General features: G+C 39.3%; 2 protein-coding genes across 3 annotated transcripts; both read left to right on the top strand.

The window, feature by feature from the left end:
* Window positions 1-5572: 5572 nt before the first annotated feature.
* LOC116253373 (transcription factor MYBS3-like) lies at window positions 5573-10752 on the top strand. Its single transcript, XM_031628164.2, has 4 exons — window positions 5573-6114; window positions 9184-9392; window positions 9496-10024; window positions 10400-10752. The coding sequence occupies exons 1-3, from the start codon at window positions 5820-5822 to the stop codon at window positions 10015-10017; spliced, it is 1026 nt and encodes a 341-aa protein (XP_031484024.1). The 5' UTR covers window positions 5573-5819; the 3' UTR covers window positions 10018-10024; window positions 10400-10752.
* A 1286-nt stretch (window positions 10753-12038) lies between these two features.
* On the top strand, window positions 12039-22382 carry LOC116253359 (tryptophan--tRNA ligase, chloroplastic/mitochondrial). 2 transcript variants are annotated; one of them, XM_031628152.2, is made up of 15 exons: window positions 12039-12209; window positions 12308-12445; window positions 13078-13165; window positions 14006-14047; window positions 16029-16118; window positions 16209-16331; window positions 17160-17231; window positions 17917-18029; window positions 18142-18163; window positions 18251-18316; window positions 19275-19331; window positions 20566-20612; window positions 20910-20991; window positions 21836-21925; window positions 22058-22382. In XM_031628152.2, exons 1-15 carry the CDS (start codon window positions 12142-12144, stop codon window positions 22190-22192), a joined length of 1233 nt encoding a protein of 410 aa, XP_031484012.1. In that variant the 5' UTR covers window positions 12039-12141; the 3' UTR covers window positions 22193-22382. The 2 variants fall into 2 exon arrangements, with proteins under 2 accessions (XP_031484012.1, XP_031484005.1); XM_031628145.2 differs by having other exon boundaries at window positions 12305-12445.
* The last annotated feature ends 44 nt before the right edge of the window (window positions 22383-22426 follow it).

Genomic DNA, 22426 nt, shown 5'->3' with positions numbered 1-22426 from the left:
TTTTCTTTCCTTTGATTTTTTATTCGCACTGAAATGAGTCGAACTCAAGCTGACTTTGTAATGCTTGGCTCGAGTTCAAGCATGACTGTGATTAGGATTGGGTCTTAGATTATATTGCGAAAGCATCGTTAGGGCTGTTTTTTTCTTTAATAAGTTGAAGTTAGGTAGACATTGTCGAAATTATTGCAAAAGACGCTAGATGTTGGATTTTCCATGGATTCTTGACCTTCTTCAACTTGAAAGGTAAGGTATGAACACAGAGCAGATCTATTGACTCTCAAGTCTCATCTTGATGAACTCAAATTTGTCAATGGAGGTTGGGTGTTAGGTGAGAGAGATCCAACATGAAAACTTTAGAAATATAAGTTGGAAGTCTTTTAACTTAGGGTTTCATTTTTCTCTTTGCCATTTTGTTTGATGTCTACCCCAACATGTGGCAAAGTCCATGGTGGGTCCTCATTGAATTGTGAAATTTCATTTCTTGGGCAACATCTTCCTTTCTTTATACCTTAACCAATGCTTTATGAAACACCAACAATAAAGTTTTGGATTTGCTATATCCAAAACTGATTACATATCTCTTCTACCTTTCTTATCCTAAATAAAGCCATTGGGTGCATGTTTTGTATTATGTTGACTCCAAATTGACGACGATTTTGGCCTTTGACCCTTGAGTATGAAAATGACAATAAAGCCAAATTTGGAGCATGGTGTGTCCCAGTCCAAGGACATGACAAGGACTTGGTGGGGTTTGAAGGGGTCCCTTCCATGAAGTCGCCGGTCACCGGGTCGGATTTTGACTCAAATCCGAGGAAGTTTCCTAGTGCCTTGACTGACTGTCAAGCGAATAATGACCACGAATTTGAAGCTAAACCTAGTCATTTGGTGAGGTAGACTTTGTAAGTCACCTAGGTCACTTCAGTGGACCTAGCCGAGGGTCAGTCCAAGTCCTTGAGTTGATCAAGGAGATGCAGTAAACAAGCCAGAGTTCACCATTAATTTTTGATACAGCTTCATTGGATAGTAACAATTTGTTATTGGTACCAAACGACCTTTAGATTTGCTATTTAGGCACCAAACTTAGAGCAATAGCTACGTATTATAAGCCCATACCGGACTTAGGAGAAAGATGGGCTCGGCAAGGGTCCAGCCCGGGCCATCGGGTCTGGTTGAACTTCTAGATCTGACCCGGATCTGGCACCTGAATCCGGGACCGTGACCCGGCCGTGGTGGCGGGCGAGGAGTAGGAGTAGGACTGACGCGCTAACGGGTCTCCAGAAGATCCAAGCGCATAAAGCGGAGCCAATGGGGCTCTCAGGTGCATCGAACGCCTAAAGTTTCGTACAACGTGTCATTATCCAATACCAAAACGTAATTACGATACTACCCCTACATGGGGCATTGAATTGCCATCTCGGTCCCTACACGAGTCACGCGCTTCCTTGGGACGAAAGCCATGAAGGGCGGCTCGATTCTTAACCGTACACGTGGCAGGCCGCCCTTCCAATTCGCTCAACTGTCCCCCGACAATTGCCGAAATGCCGAATATGTGCTCCACTCTCTAAAAGGGAATTGTATTGTAAACATCTCGGGTAAAGAAAGAACCAGATCTGAGTCCAGGTTTGTGAATAACGCTACTGATGGCTTAAGATGAAGGGACTGTGGAAATTGTGCGTCTTGCACGTATGTCAAATGCGAACATACTGGATCTGATCCAAAATTAACTCCTGATCCAACTTAACCTTTGAATTGCACTCAATCCAGACTTGTACATGGATTATGGATCCAATTAACGATATTCTTAACTGCGCAGATTAACTGAGTCCACCAACATCCAAAGAACCAACTAATGTTGCGCCAGATCTATTTCAAAAATTGAATCTGATCCAGGGTCTTCAATCCATATCCAAGAACTCAAATCCATTGGCATCTGAAATTGGGGGCAACTTGAGATTGATGTCTGGGATCTGGATATTATGGGAACATTATCCAGTATTTGAATCGGAATCGGAGTTGTGTCCGGAACTTTCCCTGGAAGGCTCGATGAAGACCCCGTCCAGCTAACGTCCAACGCACGGATGGGAATTTGGTCATTTAAGAATAAAGTAAGGGTAAAACGGTAGTTAAGAACCATTCACTCCTCCCACGCAACTCCCGAACTTCAAGTGCAAGGAAACGAGCCCTCCTCCGTCGAAATTTAAATTACTTCGAAATCCTCCGGCATTTAAACAAATTCCAGATTCGTCCCCACCAATCGGACCACGGAATTGCCTTCAAACGGGTCATATATTGGATCGATATCGCGAAGCCGGGCCTCAGTTAAATCCAAAAAGGATTATCTAGGTTCGGATAAAACTTCCGGATTATATCGATAAACCAAAAATAGAAATGGATATGGTAGACGATAGTGTTCCGAATCCCAAATAAGTTTAAGTCCAATTTCGATACGTTTTTGGACCCACGGATCCAAATGGAGACGAGACATTACCGGATCCATTCTCACGGTCAACGAGGAAGGCAGGAAGATAAGGTGCGGGGCCCACCTCATCCAGACAGGAAAGTAAACAAATTCGGATGGCATTAATTGGAAAATTTATTGCGAGGATGCGAATATAGCGAGATATTCCAAAAATGGGGGCTCGCTTTGAACATTGTCAATAAAGATAAGGACAATAATGACTTTATTTAATAAAATACAATTTCTCTAAATGCAAGGTTATGAACGCGGGCGTCCCCTTTGTGGATGCACCTGAAATAAGACAATTATGCCCTCGACAAATCGCGAGACTGACTGATGTGTGCCCCCGGGCCGGAAGGTTCGTCCACGGAGGGTGAGTCAGGGCCTAAGATCAGGCCGCCGGAAGGCTAAGTCCACTATGGCCCAACTTTGCAAGGGAAAAGAATAAAAGAAGCATGTGACTCCTTCATACATTCTCCACTTCGCTCAGGGGATATAGCTTAGTTGGTAGAGCTCTACTCTTGCAATTGAGTCGTTGCGATTACGGGTTGGATGTCTAATTATCCAGGCGGTAATGATAGTATCTTGTACTTGAACCCACCGGACCTAGCTTGTTCCGCAGCTGGGCTCCTTGTCGAGCACCGTCGTCCTAAATTATTGAGTCCGAGATGTGTCAGTGCTCGGAGCCGGATAGAAAAGGTAAGACCGATTAGTTCTTTGATTTGTTTTATACGTAGTGATGCCATATCATTTACTTTCACATTCTTTTTTTTTTTTGAAGTCAAACCCGGTAACAAAAACTTCATGCTGAATTTTAATGTGATTACTAATTAAATCTTATTCAATCTCATTCGTGTATTACTTGTCTAGGCATTCAAACATGAACACAATCTTTCCAAGTCTCATAAACCTAAACATGTGAGTGATACAACCCAAGTACGTGGAGACCTTGCCATTTTTTTTTTAACTCATTAACGGATCTCATATCGTGTTATCTTAATAAGATATAATGGGATATGTATGAGCCATTAGATTTCTTGCACATTTTCTTGGTCAACACTTGAAGCTCTTTAATAACCAATATCCATATGGTAATCACATGATTCAAACTAAACAAATCACGCAAGTGACACCAACAAGGTTTCATTTTTAATATGACGAGAAAAAAATTATGGAGAAACAAAGTGATTCCAGTTTAATAATCTGGCATCTTCACTAGCACAAATATTTTTCATATATGTCAAGGAAGATGGCTGGAAGAGACCGATCTAGATCGAACCCGACCCATTCCGGCACGATACATAGTCTGATTCAAATGAACTTTTATTTTTTGTTTCATATGTTCATTTTCCTTATATGCAGGCAATTTTTTTTTTCTACACAGCATTAAATATATAGTTGACAAATTTTTAATTGGCTCGGGTCTCATGAGGTTACCTCATATAACTAGACCAAGTTTTCCACCAAGACTCCACCTATCTTTGCCCCTGCTTATATGTTTATTTTTTTATTGGGTCTCGGGTGACTTAACTTTTGACATGATTCACAAAGATTTTGTCTCCCATTTGTTTCAGCTGAGTGTTTGAATCTTTTGCTAACAAGTTCAGTTCAAAAAATTATCTCAACAAACAACCGACCTGTGTACATCTAGTGAGGACACTAACTCACTGTAATAGTAGATGCACAAATTTACCATAAATGACAATATGCATATAGTGTTTATACATCCACTCAAGCCCCAAATGAAAAAAAAAATGATGTTGAGACTTTTATACATAGACACTCTTGCTGTAATCATTAAGGTACACGCATCCGCGAGTGTATGAACTTATGTTTGAGGGTTGAACCCATTGATACTACTATAGCAACTCAATGCTCATGCTCTTAGTAGACTGGGTTTCGGGCCAAAAAGATTAGAAACCACGGGAACCAATCACTTTAGCAATTGTTAAAGCGATTAATTGTTATGGTTCTTAGCTTTTTAGGATTAGAACCAAAGCTATAAATGGAGGGGTTAGGATTCACTAAAGTATGCTTGTATTGAAGTGGGCTGAGTTGTTATAGTGGTATTAAAGCCAGTTCAAACTTTAATACCACTCTAGCAACTTAGTGCACTCTCAAATCATACTCATATTCCCAATTTAGCGGATCCCAACCAAAAAATATTCAAAGATTTATAAATTAGTTGTTAAAGTGATTAATTGTCGCAGTTGTTCCTTTTTGGGTTGAAACCAAAGTTATCGATGAATGGATTAAGATTAACTAACTAGGAATACGATCTATACGTAAAAGTGGGTCTGGTTGTTACAATGGTATTAAATCAGTTCAACAATTGAACCTTGATACTGCGATTACAATTCGGTGCACTCCCACACTAGGCTGGTATTCCCATTGTTCCAAATCTTAACTCGTCCATTCTATTTTGAATGGATTTTGATTTCAATCAAAAAGGGCTAGAAACCACAACAATCAATCATTAAAAAAAAAAAATTTCAAGACCTTATAAATGAGTCGTTAAAGTGATTAATTGTTATGTTTCCCAGTGTTTCTGAACTGTAATCGAAGCTATTAATGGATGGTTAAGATTCACTAATTTGAGAATACGATTTCAGTGTGGGAGTGGGCCGTGTTGTTTCTGATTCAACACTGAACATAAGATCACACGCAGTTTTAAGAATGTAGATTGTAACACGTCAACAATTTAATTCTGATAAATCTCGAAAATATCTTGGAGGATTATTTCCAGGTGTTACAGTAACTTTTTTTTCGTATATATACGTAGAGACTCATAGTATATATACATTATTTTTTCGTATATATACGTAGAGACTCATAGTATATATACATTATTGCTCTAGTTTTCTTTCAGTATGAACTAAGGAGAGAAACAACTGGTTGGGTTCGGTCAAATTGGAAGTCCAACTGAGTGAGTCCGACCGATTGAACGACTGCGAGCCCATGAGCCCCACGCCCACGGCAAGGCAAGTCAAAGCTTTGCAAGATTTCGGGCGAGACCGCCGTTAGCTCGAACAAAGAGGGCTTTTTCGGTATCTTGAAAATTCACTCAGGATAGCAAACTCGCCCTAAATAAAGGGGGAGGTTACAGCGAGAAGAAAGAGGGATAAAGTTGCCATAGCCACAGAGAGAGAGAGAAGGAGAGAGGTAGAGCTTCGTCCCTGTTCCTCATTTTATTTCTCTCCTTCCGATTGGTGGTACCGCTTCGTTCTCTCCGTTGCCGCGCGTTTGGGTCGACGGCCGTGATCCGGCAACTGCGTCGACGCCTTGATTGCCGGCCGTTTGTCGCCTCCTCCGAGCGCTTGCGCTGCATGCGCCGATCGTGCCGGTTCGGAAGCCGCCGGAGATGACGCGCAGGTGCTCCCACTGTAGCCACAACGGGCACAACTCGAGGACGTGCCCGTCGCGAGGGGTGAAGCTCTTCGGCGTCAGGCTCACCGATGGATCGTCGATGAAGAAGAGCGCCAGCATGGGCAATCTTTCGCACTACACCAGCGGGGGGGCGTCGCCGGTGGGGAATAATCCCAGCTCCCCGTCCGATCCGGCCGAGGAGCCTGCAGCCGGCGCAGGGGGCAGCGGATACGCTTCAGATGATGCCTTGCACGCCTCGTGCTCTTCCAGCTGTCGTGAGAGAAAGAAAGGTCAGATTTTTGCCTCTCCATCTTTCTCTCTCTCTCTCCTTCTCCCTCCCTCCTTTTCTCTCTCGCCCCCTCTGTTCCGTTTTCTGAGGTCAGAAACGTTCTCGATCGGTTGTTGTATGAGTTTGATACTTCCTTTCATGTAATTTTCCGTGATTCGGTTGCCGATCGGAGGGATGGAGTTCTCTGTGTTGACTCGTTTCATCCTTGGGTAGTACATGGCGACGTATTTTCCAGCGTTTTAACTTCATTTTTTTTTTCGTTGTTTCTTTGTCTCATATTTTTGTTTGAACAGGTGGTTTTTCTCATTTTTCCTTGTCTTTTTGACGGAAATTGATTTCTGCGACTGCTGCTTTTAAAAAATTAGGAGTTCGCTTTCGTAAGTGTCGATGATTTGTTGCGAAATTTGTCCATTCACCTCATCTTTTGGTGCATAGGTACTTCGGTGGAATTTTTAGGTATCAATCCATTTTTAATCGCCAGGGAAACCTTGCATAGACATGAATTCCTTTTTGTTGTTCGTTAATTTCACGCTAAGCTGGACGAAAGATCACAAACGGATTTACGCTTACGGTAAGAGCGGGGAGGAATCGTTTTTTTTTTTTCAAGTTTGCTGTTTCTGTGGATCGGCCTGCAAGTGGTTTTTTCCTCTCCTAATCCGATACATGTACTCTAGATATTCTACTAAAAGAAAGCTCTTTCTGCTTACATAATATTCTGCCTGCGTTTCTTCTCAGCTCTCCGCCGAAACGAGTCGAAACGAGTCAGTTGTTATGCCATTTATATTTTTCGCATTTTGTTGCCGATGGAATTCCCTACATGTTAGATGGGTGTAGGAATCACCTGTAATGTCCTGAAATTGTTTATGAATTCCACAAAGATTGAAAATTTTGGTGAAGCTGATTAATTAGAAGGGCCTGCACAGGAGATTGAAAAATTTATGACACGAGTCTTTTTCATTTGGTCTTCGTTGGGATCTACTGATGCTTAGCTGATGGATGTCTTTCTGTTTATATGTCGTCTTGTTAATTTATATGATATTTGACTATATCCGTGTTTTACTTTTACCTTCTTGCTAAAGGGATCTACGGGGTTTGTGCTTTGAAATCCTTTCATTCCTAACTAGGGTTGAGCACGTGTCAGCAAATTAGTTACATTTGAGAGGAATATCAGCATTTTATGATGTTAAAAAGAGTTTCAAAATCACTTATAATAGATTTCTTCCATGTCTGCTTTTCTTGTACGAGCTGTGAGATTGCCTTTAAGTTGAACAAATGCCGAAGTAAACTGGTCAAGAAGTTCTGGCTTGTGCATTTCAAAGCATATACCATGCCTATGGTGTTTTGGAATAGGATGTGGAGGCGTGGAGTCCTGCACCATGATGAGTTGCATATTGGCATCATAAGCCAGTGCCTTGTCATGGTAAACTATGTTCAGCTATTCTATCAAAAAGTTACTTGCAAAATATGTGAACTATACATGCTCAGCTTCTTGTATCAGAACCTTTTTTTCGTTTTCCTTTTATGCTGTTTTCTTTCATCCTTTATCGTTTAATGCTAGTAGATTTTTCATGATTCCTTATATTTGTATATGCGGACATTTTTTCCCTTTCGTCTTATCCACCTTATATTTTTCTCCTTAATATGACTGGAAGATGGTACCTACGGAACTTAAGGGTGTCTTTCCTAACCGCTATCACGAAGGATTTCAGATATGTAGATAACCCTCTTCATTCGCCACTTTTTTCCATGTAGCGTTGATCTGAGACCCACACTTCTGGATCTCCTGTTTGCTAAACAGTGAGTACCATGTGGCGTGGATATCAAACACCACCTGAACTTTTTTGTGCTTCACAAGAAAGTCATGGAGAGATGCCAGAAATCCATCCAAGTATTTTTCAAGTTCCTTGTGTAGAACTTGCTGCACTTATGAGATTCAAGTAGGTTGGTTCTAACATAGGCTTCTGGAAACATGTCTATCTTTTGTTGAGGAATTTAAATTTTATTAGCAAGCAGTCTGGTAGACTTTGTGCAGACTCCTGACCTTGTTATTCAACTTAGACTTGAGAAGACATCAGACAGCACGTTCCTTCTTTGGGTTCCCAGTTAGTGCACATGTTGGGTAGCTGATCGGATTGAATGTCTTAGGCAGTCACAGAGGTTCTATTTGACGTTCCTTTCTGCTCTATGAAGTAAATGATATGGTCTATTGCAAAATAGCTACTTTTTTACTTGTCAGATAGCTTGATATTGGAGTTCAAATGGTCTCATCTACCAGATTCTCAATGCATGAGAGGAGTGTTTTCCTAGGATGGGAGGATTCATGAAAATATTGGACATATTGTGTAGAAGAAAAGAAAGTGAAGTACATCTCCATATGGCGTCTTCATGATAAGAGATTCATTAGGGCTCTCGGGATACATAGGAGGGGTCTCTCGTTCTTGAATGGAAGCTGGTTAATGTGTTCTTATAGTGAACTGTGAACTTGTGCTTTTCTTGCGGATCTAATGTGCAAGTCAATGTTTAATGACCTTATAGAATGGTATCACATGCTGCGGTAGTTACTTGTCGGTGGGTGTGGGCCACTGCCCACACTGGCGCCCCACACAAGCCCATCAAAAATACATTATGATCAAGCTAGAACTGGGTCCGGCCACATGCGGTGCCCACACCACACCTGGGTCAATGGCTCAAGTTCTCCTCAGCCAAAAAATTATGGCTCTGCCATTTGCATGCTGTGCTCTGTTTGTTTAATTCTGTGCAGCCAAAACCACCAAAAGAAAAAAAAGAGAGAAAAAAGAAAAAGAAAAATCCTGCTGTCTTGTATTTCACGGTTCTCTTTTGTTAAAGAAGCATAAAGGCATTATGGCAAAACTATTATTAGTAGATGTGCAAAATCTTGTCAATATGTTTCTAGATAACAATGGCATAATCATGGGACTGAAAGGAAAAAAAAAATTGAGGTTATATTCTTATCCTGGTTTTTGTTTACAGTTCATGTAAAGTCCATAGTTCTGATGATCGTCTGTCAGCTTTCGTAAATGTACTGACTTCCCGACCTTTTTCGTTACAGGTACTCCCTGGACAGAAGAAGAACACAGGCTGTTCTTAATGGGTCTACAGAAATTGGGTAAGGGGGACTGGAGAGGAATCTCCCGCAACTTTGTGACTTCAAGGACACCCACACAAGTAGCAAGCCATGCTCAGAAGTACTTCATCCGGCAGACCAATTCAAGCAGGAGAAAGCGGAGATCCAGCCTATTTGACATTGTGGCTGATATGGTATGTTTGCCTCTACTTTTTTGGAATATGAGTTCATTTTAAATGTTCTTCTCATGCATGTTAATGTGTGTTCCCATTACCATCACACGCTTGACTTTTGCAGTCAGTTGACCAACTCCCAGTAGCAGACAAACCACGCCTTGTGAGTTCCGCTAGTGCACCATCATTGGCAACTGAGACTGACAGTAGCCCACTCCCTTCGTTGGGTCTTGCTCTTGATCAAGAAAATGATGCTGTTGAAACGAGTTCAAAAGAGCCTATTGATGTTGAAGAGCCTGTTGCTCCTTGCCCTCCGATTCCAATGATGGTCCCTGCATTTTTCACACCATATTGCCCAGTTCCGTTCCCATTCTGGCCACCATATGCTATTGTGCCCACAAAGGACTCTGAGCCCCATCCAGTTTTGAAGCCAACAGCAGTACTGTCCAAGGATCCTATCAACGTCGACGAGCTCGTTGGCATGTCAAAGCTGAGCTTGGGTGAAGCTTCTGGGCAGCCCGCGAATCCCCTGGACTTGGCAGGAAAGCTAGGAGGACCAGAAAGGCAGTCAGCTTTTCATCCAAATCCACCAGTGAGCACAACAGGCTTGAATCAGAACAATGGAAGCGTGATACATGCACTTTAAGTTGCAGGTGCTTCAATGGATTAGGATTAATTCAGCTGTTTTTTCTATTTTTTTCTCCTCTCATAAAATTCCTCGTTCTTCCCTTTCTTATGTCTCCTGTAAACAAATCTAATGAAGACTTAGTGTAGCTTGTGTTTCATTGCTGTGGCCCCAAGTGTTGGTTGATGGAAATAAAATTAGCACGTCTATTGTGGTTCCTGGTTCCACCCAGGCCCGAGCGTGCAAATGAAAGGGGATCGGCACAACGCTAATGATATAAAATATTTCTGTTGCTTGTGTTAAGAAGGATTCCATTTGTTGCTTTTGAAAAGTAGTTTTCTTATTCCTGGTCAGTCCAGGCTTCACGGTGTGAGTCTTACTGTCCGTGTTTCTTTGCCCCTAGATCAAGGTCTGGAGATCCTTAGACCGTGTGTATATCGTGGAGGGAGGGACTCGAGGACTCGCAGGCATGTCTTGCTGCTTGCCACCAGAAGAACAATCTTAAAGTTGGTCCTGCCATCAGTTTGATTTGAAGGGTTCGGTTGTGGTTTGTGAGAAGCCTCAGTAGAACCATTGCCAAATGCTGCTGCCTGTTGAGCAGGTGGTAGGAGTCGGCTCAAATGCTTGCAAGGTGGAGATTGGGTCTTCAAACTTGTAAATATATAAACATTCTTGTGTTTGATTTGATGCCTGTAATTTTCGTCTCTAGGTTAGAGTGTTGTGTTTGTCGGACATGAATAAATGTTCCTTTCTGAATCTGTTATGCTGACTTCTTCAGTCTAGACAAAAAAGCTCCTTCGGCCTTTATTGCACAATGGTAACAGCTAAAAGTGCGGCGGACAGTTCACAAAAGAAGCAAAAAACACACTAAACGTTCACGATAGTGTGCATTGTCGTAACTTATGCTTGCTAAAGAACTTTATGTTTTGGAAATAATAGATGTTCTGATTATGTCCAACATCTGTTTGTTAGATTTAAAGACAACATTTAACAAGAACATGGTGTTCTTGTAACGTGTTCTGCATGATCGGATAAAAGGAAATTTCTGGAATGGAGCTGAAAGAGGGGAAGTGCGTCCAGCATGCCCTTTTGTTATGTTATTTCTATAACAAGCATATGTTGTTTCGGTAACGGGTTGAATGTGTAGATCGCTTGGACGACTTTGAATAACATAACGAGATGTTCGAATCCTTAGATACCGGCCAAATGGTGCTTTGTCAACATAAAACAGTAGCTCTGCGATGCGTCTCTTTGTTGGTGTACTGTTATGAATGCAACGATGCTGCCACCACTGATGCCAATACAGCCCATGACTTCGGAGGTGGAAGGAATTGAAAGGTTTTCAGGCCTTTTTTCAGTAGGTTGTGAACTTCCTGCTCACCCTATACTATAATGACCTGCTTGACAATGGAGCTCTAAGTCTCTCTTCACTGTTTGCACCAAAATTTTCAATCTCCGACTTAAACCCAATTTGGCGGAACAGTTACCCTTTTCATTTTAATTTGGTAAAAGATGAACCTTACTCTCTATGTTGGGCTACGCACTATCTACGTATATGTACACTTCAGTTTTTACTGTTTCTCAAATTTCTTGATGAGGCATATAGTACCCTTTCTACTTGCAGAGCACATGTAAACATATGTATTGCATATGATGTATGGTATGACAAATAAGGACGTGAAGAGTAGATATAGAGATAGACAAACTAAGTACACAGAGAGAAATTAGCATCGGATCTATCGCAATATTCATTACTGGAATTTGCAAATTATTTCCCTCTTGTCCGATCCTCATGTTTACGTGAATCTGATAAGTTTACTCCTCCACCAAAAAATTTGTATAAGAAAGGATGAAATAATATGTAATAAATAACAAAAACACTGTTTCTTCCCTGAGGGTATAGGTGTATGTGCCAATAAATGTTTGCAAACTAAGTGATTTTGCAAAATAACGTTTTCACGCATTATACAGCCATGGAAGATTTCACGATAAAATCACGGTATGTTCGAAACATTCGGATGTTCGGGACGAAATTACTCCGGCAGATTGCGAACTCGGTTTATCAAGAAGAGGAAAGCCCCCACCACGGAGAGAGAGAGAGAGAGCGAGAGGGAGGCAGACGAAGAAAAGCAAGAAAGAAAAACAATGGCTCATTCGGTCCTCTCATCTTTCCTGTATCTTTCTCACTACCCACCTCGTGTTGCCTCTTCAATGTGGGTGACACCTCCTCTTCCTTTCCTCCTCCCCATTTGCACCTTCCTTTGAGTGCATTCCGTTAACTCTCTTGTTTCTTCTCTTTCTGAGCTAGCAGAGCCTGTGGTTGCATGGGAACCAGCTACTGGAGGGTGAGCAGGGGCGCAAGAAGGTTTCCGGCTCGCCATGTCGCTCTTCCATCGCAGTTCCGATGCTGTAGCTCGTCCGCGGAGTCGGAAGGGGCCGCGCAGCGAAGGTGAACCATTGACCTGCACTTGATCTTCTTTCTGGACTTTCTTCTAGTAAATTTTTGGTAGTTTGAGAATTACTGGTCGGGTTGAATTGGGAACCTGATCGGTAATGTGGGTCGTCGTCCAATGATATGTAGTGACTCAAGGAGCTGAACAGGAGAACGGTAGTCTGAGGTGAATTTGCTGGATGATTATATTTAGTGGGGACGTAGGATTTATCACGTTTTCCTTATGTAGTTCTTTTGCTGAGACTAACCGACTCGTGGATTTCGGAATCGGGAGCCCGCAGTCGGGAATTTTACCATGTGCGGGATGTTAAATTAAAAGCAAAATATGAGTGAATTGTTCCTGTCTAAGTTCTGGAAAATGCAGTGATGTAGAAAATCTTAACCGAAATGAGATTGAAAATATAACCAATATTTGGCAGTAATATTTGTTTTGACCTGAAATTTATTCATTCGAAGCACAGGTGCAGGTCCATGCATGTGACTGCTGACTGCTGAGCTATGATGGTCGTAACGTGTTCTAATGCAATTCTCATTGTATAACTATCATTTATTGTACGATAATGCATTACAGAAAGTAAAAGCTAGTACTTTTCTTTCTGAGGTGTTATCTTCATTTGCATTTTATACAGGAAGAGAGTTGTCTCTGGGGTTCAACCAACAGGATTGGTACACCTAGGGAATTACTTAGGCGCCATAAAGAATTGGACTTCGCTCCAGGTGACTTTTCATCTCCTTTTCCTGTGCATTGTGGAGTTGAACATTAGAAGGAACATTAGTGCCAATGCTTATCGGATGGTCTGATCTCCGTGTTCAAGTGTTCAACATATTACTTTGAGCGAGTCATGTCAACTAAACGAAATTTTATTTGGGTGTATAGTTATGGGTCAAGTGAGGTTTGTTGACCGAAAGTTTAGGTTAAGCTATGGCCAAGTTTAAACATTTTCTTCTCCTTCTAAAAGTACCAATGGTGACCGAAAGTTCAACTTTAGCATGATTAGTCTTTGACTTCTACAAAGGTTAGTTTTAGTAGGTCATGCGAAGTCAAGTAAATTGTGCTTTGGTGTCTATGCTGAGTCAAGTAAGGAATGTTGGCTGAACTATGTGTTATTTGAGAGAGCACTTGATCGCTTTCCTAGTCAAGACCTTTTAACCCATCTCATATGTTAAAAATAGACATCGTCAAGGAAGGACTTGCTCATCCTAGATTCTTCCGTTCACTACTTATAAGATTGTCACTGTCATTAGTTTCTTCCACACATATGACTACTATAACCAAGTGTAAACCATCCCCATGGATCCAGACCCATAAAAAGGGTGTCAAACGTAAATATGGATTTGCAGTAAAATAAGAGAAACAGTAAATGCAACGGTGGTGCTCATCCCTTTCCATACTTTTACTGCATTATACGATATACTGAAGGAGGATCGTTATTTGTCCTCGTCTAAGAGGTGTTAAATTACGGATAAGCATTCTGATTGCTCGAATGAGCAGTAAATAAAATGTTTGACTATTGTCCATCCTTTGCTGTGTACTGACCCCTCCTTTTTTTGTATCAGAATACATATGAAACACTGTTCTTCATTGTGGACCTGCATGCGGTATGTACACTGTTTTTGGGGCTTGCTTCTTTGCTTCTTCGCACAAAAAAATTCTTTCTATTTACCATGAATAGCATTTTTTTCCATGTCGACCAAGAACTTCAAGGTGCACAAATTGACATTGTCTGTGCATTTCTGTCATACTTGGTGACCAAGTAGAACAGTGAATCAGAGAGCTAGGAATTTAACAGTGTTTATCAGCTTAGTTACAATTTATGAACTTATATTTTATATCAGATGCATCAAGTGGAAGGATGCAAATCCTAGTCATACATATGCTGATGTAGGTCAATGTACACGCAATGCAAGCATGCATATGCAAACTTGGGAGTTGGGCCTTATGCATATGTGTGACCTTCGTCATCAACATTGAGGCATGTCTATCACATGAATTCTTGTTAAGCATCATATAGTTTTCTTAGGAAAATAATGGACATTTTGTAAGCAAATTTGATCTAGTTTATTTCTTGTTTAATTGAAAACTTTCATGTTATGGGAATATGAAAAGAAATAGTCGTAATACCGCACTATATTGTAAAAGATGATAAGATGAGGTTCTCATTTCCTAAAATCTGTATTCATTTTCATTGAATGGTTCTTGATACTGAAGGTCACTAATTACGCTTTTTTGTACAAAGCACTCGCTGTTCAATTAGGGCTTTGTTTGTGACGTTGGTTAGGTACTCCGTTTTGAACGACCACATTTTTAGCATCGACACGTGAGGTCTTTGGAAATAAGCATTCAAACAGGCCGAAGCAGGACTACCAGAGGAAAGCCCACCCTCGCTAGCTAACATAGACAGAAATTCATTCCCGGATAGCATATTATAAAATATTAATAATATAATAAAGAAGAATTTTCTTATATTATTAATATATATTATATATTATTCATATAATATATAATCTTATATACAATATGGAGGTTTGTATTGGACAAATGCACAGATTTTAGCAAGAGATGGGTTTATGACAGTGCCACTAGAGTGCCCTATTGAGAAAGAGTCAACTTCAAATTGAATGAGATAAGTCTGATCTCATCAGGGGTCATTGAAACAAGAGTTTCAGCGGTTGGCGGTGTCTGTCTAGCCGATAAGTACCGTAACTGGATGTCAGGGGCTCAAATGAGAATGTTCTAAATTCATCCTTCCTTCGTACAAGCTCGAGGCCCAATTTACTGGATTCGCGAACTGAGATGACGGTGATTCTTTTCAAAAGAGTTTGGGGCGAACAGGTGGCTTTTATAGTTTATACGCATCAGCATATAAAGGCAAGTTGATAAAGGCGCAAGTTTCCTATAAAGAACATAATTTTCATGTGCATTATGATATGCATGGTATGTGCATTTTTATGGAGTAACAGCAAATTAGCATATGCATGAAAGAGATCCAGGGTTCAACTTTATTATATTATGGTGTATCATATGATTCATATTGTAGCATAAAAAAAAAAAGAACTTAAAAGTATATGCAAAATATTATGATGTTCTGGATTAGAAAAAAATGTGAAATAGCTAACATATGTGGTATCTGTAAAATGGAAAAGATAAAAGTTTGACACTGTTTTCTACTTATCGTAGCTGTTATTATCTTATTGTGCAGCATCCATTTTAAGATAAAATCAGTATCAGTAATATTGCACCCAAACCATCAACTCACATTTCCTGCACAAAGAAGACCACATGTTTGGTTGCACTCTGGAACTATTTGTACACCAATTTTTTCTGGATTTATTTGCTTTGGCCTTGTGAAAATGTTAGATTGATCATATAACGTTTCATAGAGCTGCAGTGTAGAATGCAGTCCTTTATAAAACTTGGGCAACTAGTTGTTCATTGCGATGTTGATAATTGTCCAATAAGAGGGAAGTAAATATTTTCACGCATAAAGAAGGTAAAGATAGGGCCACTTACAGATCACAGAAGTGCTTATAGCTCATTGATTCTTTCTGGATTTTTTAAAATATGGCTACTGTATTCCAGATAACTCTGCCATATGAGGCTCCACAACTATCAAAAGCAACAAGGGAAACAGCAGCAATTTATTTGGCATGCGGTGTGGACACCTCTAAGGTTTAAGGCAGTATCTAAATTGTGTTTCATTTTCTGTTGATTGTTGCAGTCAGGGTGACTACTCACAGAGACACTATTTTGTACATGCAGGCTTCTGTCTTTGTGCAATCCCATGTTCCTGCGCATGTGGAACTTATGTGGTTATTAAGTTCTGTCACACCAATTGGTTGGCTGAACAGGATGATCCAATTCAAAGAGAAATCACGCAAGGCGGTGCGTTGGAGCTGTATGATGGCATCCCTGTACATTATTATTGTTACTGCATCCACATTGGCTTCTGCCTTTCTTTTAAGTTCCACTGAAATATGAAATCCCTATTACTATTTTGAGGCTATCTTTTGTGTTGCATATTATTCTTTGTCTACTTGTTGACACTAGCTAGCTTCATTCTTAGTTGGTTAGTCCCTGTTTTTGCATGATGTGACATTTATATGTTAGTGAAGGAATTGTGAAATTATCTGCCAAATTCAGCAGCATGAATCCCTTCTTCTCCCACCCCCACTTCCTATGTTCTCTGGATACATTGAGTTGGATAAGAAATACATAGACTCCTGAACTTGCTTCAGAAGAGAAATTACATCATAATGCATGTGGGATCCTTCATATGATTAATGATGGCAGTTTAATTCACATGATCATGTTCAATCTAGAAATGGGCTTACAGGTTGTTTGCGTTGTCAATATAGAAGTATTCATTCATCAATAATTTGTCCTTTTTGAACATAAAGAGTGTGGTATACCTGAATCAACTAAATTCCTTAATATGGATTACAACATTCTCATGGGGCGATCTTTGCCATAAGGTGCTGCCATCTTTTCCTTGATCTTACTGTCTTTTTCTTTTTCCTTTTTCTTCGTTCTAGATAGTTGAGATATTTTATGGCATTATCTCTATATCAAGGCATGTATTTTTGTTCCACTTGTCCTGATGCTAGTATATTGCACGAGAGGTTGTAACTTGTAACATATCCCAGTTCTATCTGTGTGAATATACATTTCTCTCTACTATTCCCCATCTGAATTTCACTTAATTTCTCACAGGGAGATGAAAATGTTGGAGCTGCACTTTTGACTTATCCCATTCTTATGGCCTCTGACATACTTCTGTATCAGGTATTGGAATCTCTTTGCACTTCATTTGGTGAGTGACATCCAGATTGTTTCTGCTGTTTCTTAGAGTTCCTTCTGATGGTGCTTACTGTTTATTCATGGCATGCGTCTTTGGCCTGCATCTTTGTTTACTTCATAAACCACCTGCTAACCCTAGTCATATATTGCTATATATCACAAAACAAAAAACAAAGGGAATTTGTTCTAATATTTTTGAATTTTGAAACTACTGCCAGTTTCAATTTCTCATGCAAATGTAATGATAATTCATGAAATTAAAAGACATTTTGATTCTTCGTATAGACTTCTAATACTTTTTTGTGTTCTTTTAATATCGTAGTAATTGTTTGAACTTTTATCCATGTTTCTGCAAGGAAACTAGCTGAACATGTATAATTTTTTTCTCTATTATTTTGTTTTTTTTTTCTTTTAATTTTTTGAGTTCCTTAGATTTTTGCTAGGAAAACAAAGCTTCCAAATAACACCCAAGAAAAACCTCATGGATGAAAACCTAAGAAGTATTAATAGTAGTTGTTGGAAAACTATCATTGTTGAAGCTTTTTCTTTTTTACTTTTGAAATTGTAAGTAAAGCTGTTTTTTGTTGCTCATTTTAAAACTCATCGAATATGAAAATCAAGGTGGAGAAGAAAACCCAATCCTTTTACCTACTGTAGGACGTTTCTGCAGGCTGACTTGGTCCCTGTCGGTGAAGATCAAAAGCAACATTTAGAATTGACACGTGAGCTAGCTCAACGAGTAAATAATTTATTTGGAGGAAGGAAATGGAAGAAAATGGGAGGGTGAGACTCTCATAAACTCTCCAAGATTATCAAAATCTTTTGTTGAAGATTCTGTTCCATGTTTTTTCTTCCATGTCTCACGAATGTATTTACTTCCACATTCTGATCACAGGAGGGGAGGCACACTTTTCAAGGTGAATTTACTTTATTGGACTCATTGTTTTTTCTTCCTCATGCATGTTTTGACACCTATATATGGTCTGATTAAGCATACTGTTTAGGTCCCTGACGCACTCATTCCACCAGATGGAGCCCGTGTAATGTCTCTCACTGATGGTCTATCCAAGGTACTTGACATATCTTCATGGATTATCTTGGAAATTTAAAAGTTTGAATATGAATTGGCTTGTAATGCACTCTTGATGGATTGTCATGGAAACTAGAAAGTTCTGTCATGACTGACTGTAAAGGAGAGACTCTTCTCTGAATCTCCAGGCTTGTTAGGTTATCATGACTAGTCATTGCACCAGTACTCAGGGATGGTGGTATGATGCATGTTAGTGTCAAAAGTAGGCTTATTTTGAGAATTATTTCAATTGAACTGTATAGTATTTTACTATTTTCCATCAATAGATATGGTAAGTGTATTTGGTGCATACATGAAACAGACCTAGTTAAAGATTTAAGATTAATTCTTTGCAATATCTGGAAAATGTATCAGGTATTTGAAATGATACTCTATTTTGTAGATGAATAGTTGCTCTTAATGTCCATCTAAACACAGTCTATCTGTCTTATGCTCATTAGCCTTAGTTTAGACATTTACATCGGTCCTATGACATTTCCATTGCATTACAGATTCAAATAATGTACAATGTAGGCAGATCTGTGTATGCATTATAAACTCAAATTGCAATGTTGTTAGATTTACACATGAGACTGGTCTATGAACTTGCATCCTTGCTTGTACCAGATATATGGACAAGAAAAAGTTCCCTCTTTGTTAAATAGTCTGACAGCGTTCATTTACAGTCCCCATCCTTGCTTGTATCAGATATATGGAGAGGAAAAATATTCCCCTTCTTGTTACATGGTCTGACAGAATTCTCTTACAGTCTCAACTCAATGAAAAACTAACATATTTTTGGTGCATAAATCATGAATTCAGACTATGACATTTTTGACCTACATCAAGTAACGTTGGTGTTTAATACTCCATTGTTCTATTCATGATATCTTATCTTGGTTCTTTGACCATTATGCATTCTCTAATGAATATTTTGTTGACTGCCATATTTTCCATAGATGTCCAAATCTGCCCCTTCTGACCAGTCTCGGATCAATCTTCTAGATCCAAAAGATGTGAGAGCTTCATTCCATAACTTTGAAATTTATTTGTTCATTGTCTTTTCGTCATCTGCTTCAATTTGGTTCATGCCTATATCTGTAGTAAGCATGGAATTTGACCAATGTTCTAGCACCTGAAAGATGGATAGATGTAGCTACAGAGAGCTTCATGAACTACTGCAGATGGTGTTCAAGCTTTGTCCAGTGTCTGTTGTAGAGTAGGAAAAATTAGAGATTAACATGCAAACAATGGAGCTAATGGAATATTAAAGAAACTAAATTACATACAGACATGCCTCAAAATGCATTACTCCCGAGCATAATTGGATCATCCAACTGTTCTCCTAGGTTAGCTGCCTATGTGTGACTGAAGCCTGGCAACTGTTGGGCTGTGTAGCTAGGCTTCGTATGTTGTTAATATAATGTACATGCTACAAAGAAGACAAATAGTCCATGTTGCTTTGTTAATACGTTTTTATTCTTGTCAATAAATACATACATACATATATACACATGCAGACATACATACTTATATATATGTCTGTATGTGTGTGTGTGTGAGAGAGAGAGAGATGTGCTTGCTTCACAGTTTGATGTGAGGTTCAAATGCCCGTAAAAACTACTTGTTGAATAACATTTATGTTAGGTGGTGTTTTGAATATTTAATAGTTTTAGGAACAGCTCTTTATTAATAATTGTTTGTCTTGGACTTATTTTGTAATTTGTTAGTTTCATTCACCCTAATTCTCTTTTAACAAGAGATTAGGGCAGATTAATGAGTATTGACTTGTTTTTTTTTTCTCTCTCTCTCAAAAGAAAAACCAGCCGTAACACTACTAATATCCAGCAAACGAGTTTTTAGCAGCTTTAGAGACTGATTGTAGGTCTTCATCTATTAACATCATCTGAGCTTTAGTCGCTGTTAAAGCGGTTTATGAAGTGACAGATAGGTCTTCAACAATCTGGTCATGCAGGAACTGAGCTGGGGGGTATATTGATTGACCTTTTTAGGTTGCAAACTGTTGTGGAAGCACAAAGATGGGTTCCACATTTCTTGTTAGAAAAGCTGCCGCTAGTGTTTTCTGAAAATTATCAATCAGAATGTCAGTGTGTCTTATTTTTCTGTTCCTTGTATCTTTTTTGTTAGGCTGGTTTAAACTTTAAATCCAAATATCATTTCTTTTTCCAGTACATTTAACTGCTGTTAGATTTTTTTTATTGATTCCTTATTTCAATTTTATCCTTACAGGTTATTGTGAACAAGATTAAACGCTGCAAAACAGACTCATTCTCAGGGTTAGTTGTTAAACCATTAGGACGCAAGAATTTAGATCTTCATTCGTGTTTGACAGGATCCTATCTTGTTTCCATTTTATTGATGTGCTTCTGAGTGCATGTAGATCACTCAATTTTATTGTCTTTGCTAATTTTACATCAATTTTATGAGCATCCTTTTCATGGTAAAAACAAGCGTTTCTTTTCATTCAGAAGTTAATACAACGAACTGGGAACTGTATATGCAATTGAAAATTTGATTGTTTTGCTTTATTTTTCATCTCTTAAATTTGTAACTACTCTTTTTGGTCTGTGAAGCTTGGAATTTGACAATCCAGAAAGGCCTGAGTGCAATAACCTTCTAACGGTATATCAGCTTGTTACTGGACGAACCAAAGAGGTACATATTCATGGCTACATGCCCTGTACTATGGTTTGGGGTGCTTTTCTCTTCTTCAATGAATTGTGAGAATGCTATGAACAATGCAAATATGTCTCGCCTGTGCAAAATTTGTCCATTTTATATAGTAGGCTGGCATGAACTCTCTCTCTCTCTCTCTTTCACACACACACACACACATATTTAAGACTTATGATGAATGATTTATTAGTAACGTGCATCCCAGCTGATGAATGCCATATAAACGGTCTTGTAGTAGTCTGCACTTGTCATTCCTGCATGAACTTGGAGCTTTTTTTTTTGAGGCCATCCTACATTCATCATCATATGTTTTTAATTTCTGTAGGAATTTCCTTAGCCTTAATAGCAAATTTTGGCCTATTAGGGTTTTATGTATAATAGAGTTACATGTTAATCTTTGTGATATGTTTGGATTTGTAAATTTACTATTTGCATATAACCTATTCCCTACAACCAAAACTGCTGCATGAATAGCAAGATTATTTTCTAGTTAGAGCAACAGCTTTCTAGCAAGCTCCCCTTCGTTCCCCTGGACCATTACAATGAAAAAACAACAAAAGGAATTTTACAAGTCTTTTTAAAATTAATGTTATTCTACGTGTGATACGTGATATTCTCTCTCAATGGACTTGCAGTCTGGTATATTCAAACAAACCAGCATGTCAAGTTTCCATTAATCGACTAGCCAACTTTCAGGACAAGTTTCAGTAAGACCGTGGCCTTCAAAGATACCGTTCTAAGAGCACATTAACATTCTTTGTCACTGAGAAAAACCTTACGAGCTTAAATACGATTCAGATAAATGTCTACACATTTTTGTCAGGAAATTGTCCAAGAGTGCCAAAACATGAACTGGGGTGTCTTCAAATCTATCCTTACAGATGCACTTATCGATCATCTATCTCCTATTCAGGTAAATGGCTTTTTCTATTTTTGGCCTGCCCATCTCATTTTCAGGCTTGGTAAATATATCAAATTGCCTACCTAATTGGTTTCCAAGTTCAAATTTGAAGCAAATGCATATGCGTCTGTGCTGTTGCTGCAGGCCCGGTATGAAGAGATAACATCAGATGCAACTTTCCTTGATAAGGTACTGCAAGATGGTGCTTTGAAAGCTGCCGATCTAGCAGATGCGACTCTCAATAACGTTTACCAGGCAATGGGATTCTTGAGAAGATAGAAACACCATAATCTGCCATCGGCATTTTTTATTGAGCAATGCAACTTAAATTTAATTGTTTTGGATGATTCTTTTGCCCAATACTTAGCTATGTTTATATCCCTATTATGTATAAAGTTTTGATTTTTGTGAACTTCGGCCTGCCAACAGTAACTTTGGGGAAATACATTGTTAAGAGGTAATTTGTGTCTCGGGTCGTGTTCGGGTATGAGTGCTCTCTCTCTCTCTCTCACG

Source organism: Nymphaea colorata, chromosome 1, assembly GCF_008831285.2.
Source record: "Nymphaea colorata isolate Beijing-Zhang1983 chromosome 1, ASM883128v2, whole genome shotgun sequence".
NCBI classification, from domain to species: domain Eukaryota; kingdom Viridiplantae; phylum Streptophyta; class Magnoliopsida; order Nymphaeales; family Nymphaeaceae; genus Nymphaea; species Nymphaea colorata.
Note: the sequence above shows the minus strand (reverse complement) of the source record. Positions and strands in the feature narration are given on the sequence as shown.